The 3,203-nt window shown below is 40.5% G+C and overlaps 1 protein-coding gene across 1 annotated transcript; it reads right to left on the bottom strand.

Moving 5' to 3' along the window:
• Positions 1 to 1,162: 1,162 nt before the first annotated feature.
• Positions 1,163 to 2,107, bottom strand: LOC142202721 (olfactory receptor 1G1-like). Its single transcript, XM_075272997.1, has one exon. The coding sequence runs from the start codon at positions 2,105 to 2,107 to the stop codon at positions 1,163 to 1,165; it is 945 nt and encodes a 314-aa protein (XP_075129098.1).
• Between the last annotated feature and the right edge of the window lie 1,096 nt (positions 2,108 to 3,203).

Raw genomic sequence — 3,203 nt, 5'->3', positions numbered from 1 at the left:
AAAAAAGCATCGAAAACTGCACCTTGTGAATAGACTGTCAATTTTATTTTTTAATAGGTTTTTATTGAATTTCTGATATTTTGGCTCAAATAAAATGGATACCAGTCATAGTTACCTGCCTCGAACCTTATTGTGAACCTAGCGTAACCCTGATAACATTGTAATTGGAATTCCTCGCATATCCACATTAGTTCCCTCCAGAGGTCACAACTTCCACCCAGCAGAGAGAAAGCTACAGTAGAAAGGAAAGGATGTCTGCTTCGCTTAGTTCTGTAATCACAAGAGTTTATTAACTAGCAAATGGTGAGACACAGAGAGATAACACTTAGGGTATGTTGCAAATTTGGCCGTGTGAACATTCCGCACCTGCATGTTGTCCGCTCCGGATAGGCCTGAATGAATGGGCCTAATCGGGATGGAGCCTCGCACCACGGATTCTGCGACGGAGTCAGCCGCGGAATTCACGCCAAGATAAGGCAACACGCTTCTTTTTTCCGCTACTAGCTAGCGGGAAAAAGAAGCAAGTGGCTCCCATTGAAGTCAACGGGAACTGTTTTTGGCAGAGGTTTCTGAGGCAGATCAAAATCCACCGCCAAAATACTCCGTGTGCACAATCCCTTACATGGAATTTATATGTTCTCCCCATGTTTGCATGAGCTTCCTTTGGGTAGACCAGATTCTTTCCCTACTCCAAAGACATACTGATAGGAATTTAGATTGCGAACCCTATGTTGAATACGGAGCAATACATAGCAATGTAGGTTGCAATTTTTGGAACGGTAATCATTCCCAATGGGTGGAAAAAGGACACTTGATCATACATCAAATTCCAACCAATAAGTTTGCCATGAATTCTGCAAACTTTCCTTATTCATGTGCCAAATTTCTCATCTGAGCAGGGAGAAAGTAAAGGGCTTTAGATCCAATTCTACATTTCCTACGCTCCACCATAAAATCAATAGAGCTGAAGGAGTATTGGTGGTGAATAAATAACTATTTCCAGTGGATTATCTGCTACCTACGCCAGGTCGTGCACTAGATCTCTCTAAGCAGGGAGCGAGTAAAGGATTACAGTTATTGAATTCTATTTTTTCTACGCCCCATAGCAAAATGAATGGGGTGAAAGCCTTGTTAGCGGTAGAGCCGTAATATCACCAGTCGGCTATTTTTTAGTAATGTCGGAAAAAACGATGTTTCTTAGAGCTGATATAACATCTTTATTCCTCAGACTGTATACCAGTGGGTTTAACATGGGAACTACAGCGATATAAATCATGGATAACATCTTGTCCTGTTCCTGAGAGCTTTCCGATTCAGCTTTCATGTTCAAACTTAGAGAGGACAAGCAAAATAAGAGCACGATGGTAATATGAGAGGAGCATCTCGAAAAGGCCTTTTGCCTTCCCGATGTCGTTTTTATCTTTAGGATCGTAGACATGATATACATATACGACGTAAAAATGAGTATCATGCAAACAAATCCCAAAGCGATCCCATTCACCGTGATTAAAAGCCTGATATTCGTACTGTCCACACAAGACAGTCTTAAGATCGACATCATGTGACAGAACAGATGATTGATCTCCTTAGACTCCGAGAATGATAACTTTGATATCAGTAAGGTGTACACTAAGGAATTTACGGCTCCCAAATTCCAAGATAAGAACGCTAGTAGGAAACATATCCACCTATTCATGAGAAGGACGTAACGCAATGGAACGCAAATCGCAACGTATCTGTCATAAGCCATAGTGGTTAATAGGAAAAACTCGGTCGCAACACAGAAAACGTAAAGAAATAATTGGATAAGGCATTGAGAATTTGGCATGGTCGTATCTTTTGTTATCATAATGGCCAACAGTTTCGGTGAGATGACGGAGACGTAGATGATGTCAAGTACTGACAAGTTACACAAGAAAAAGTACATTGGGGTGTGTAGTTTGGGGGTCATACATACAATGATAAGAATAGTAAGGTTACCTAGTAAGCAGACCAAATACATGAAACCGACCCCAACAAACAATGGAAGCTGAAGCTGAGGATAGTTGGAAAAAGCCACCAAGTGAAACGCGTCCTCTGCCGAACAATTCGCCAAAATGGTCGTCATACTTTACCCAATAAAGTAAATGCTCAGTGTTTAGTAACATTGACCTGAAATACTATAAGTCATTGAAAGGAAGCAGATAGATAAATGGAAAGAATAGGATGGGTTACCGAATAGGAATGAGTTTTGAAAAACAAAGGATTTGATACAAAGGGAATCCAATAAAGAAAAACATGACAGCCATCCAAAAATTCATAGAAAAAAGTGATGATTTTTTTGTTATTCGCTTATCAAGTGCGTCTATGTATCCAGTCATCTGTCTGACTCTGTCTTTCCTGTGAATTCTACAATGTGCCCTTTTGCTAATTCGCAGGGGCCATATATATGCTACTGAACTTCTAGGGAATAAATCCCAAGTGATTTATTAAGGAGAATATTTGAGGAAGCAATTTAGAAAATAGATTTTTTTTTAAATTGAACTAAAAATCCCCTCCGAGCTATCGCTATGGGAGCTCATGACTTGTTTATAGAGATCTACAGTTTTTATTAAACTCTAATATATCTTATTAATCAGCTATTGCCTTTTTCACATAATAGACCTCTTTCCTCTTCCTCTTCATTCAGACTGTTTAGCTGTATGAAAGGGGATGGGAGGGGGGGTGTTAATTGAATTATTGCCTCATTCTGTGTAGTGATGGAGTCTTATATTGGGGCCATAGACAATAATAATCAGGTCCCATCTCTTTGTCCTCAGAGTACCGTATATACTCGAGTATAAGCTGAATTTTTCAGCACTCGGCTTATACTCGAGTCAGAATTTTTTTTTTTTTTTTTAAGGGGGGGGGGGGGGGGTGTCTACAACCAGCCACTATATCAATGTATGGAATCTTATGGTGAGTAGAGCCTGTAACCAGCAGAATGTTAGGCCCTTATGGTGAGTAGAGCCTTCAACCAACAGAATGTAAGACCCTTATGGTGAGCAGAGCCTTTAACCAGCAGAATGTTAGGCCCTAATGGTGAGTAGAGCCTGTAACCAGCAGAATGTTAGGCCCTTATGGTGAGTTGAGCCTTCAACCAGCAGAATATTAGGCCCTTATGGTGAGTTGAGCCTTCAACCAGCAGAATGTTAGGCCCTTATGGTGAGTTGAGCCTTCAACCA

Source organism: Leptodactylus fuscus, chromosome 5, assembly GCF_031893055.1.
Source record: "Leptodactylus fuscus isolate aLepFus1 chromosome 5, aLepFus1.hap2, whole genome shotgun sequence".
Taxonomy (NCBI): Eukaryota; Metazoa; Chordata; class Amphibia; order Anura; family Leptodactylidae; genus Leptodactylus; species Leptodactylus fuscus.
This window is presented reverse-complemented; position numbering and strand designations above follow the sequence as displayed.

Excerpts from the sequence above, each read along its gene's own strand:
- LOC142202721 (XM_075272997.1), bottom strand. The coding sequence starts at position 2,107 with ATGACGACCATTTTGGCGAATTGTTCGGCAGAGGACGCGTTTCACTTG.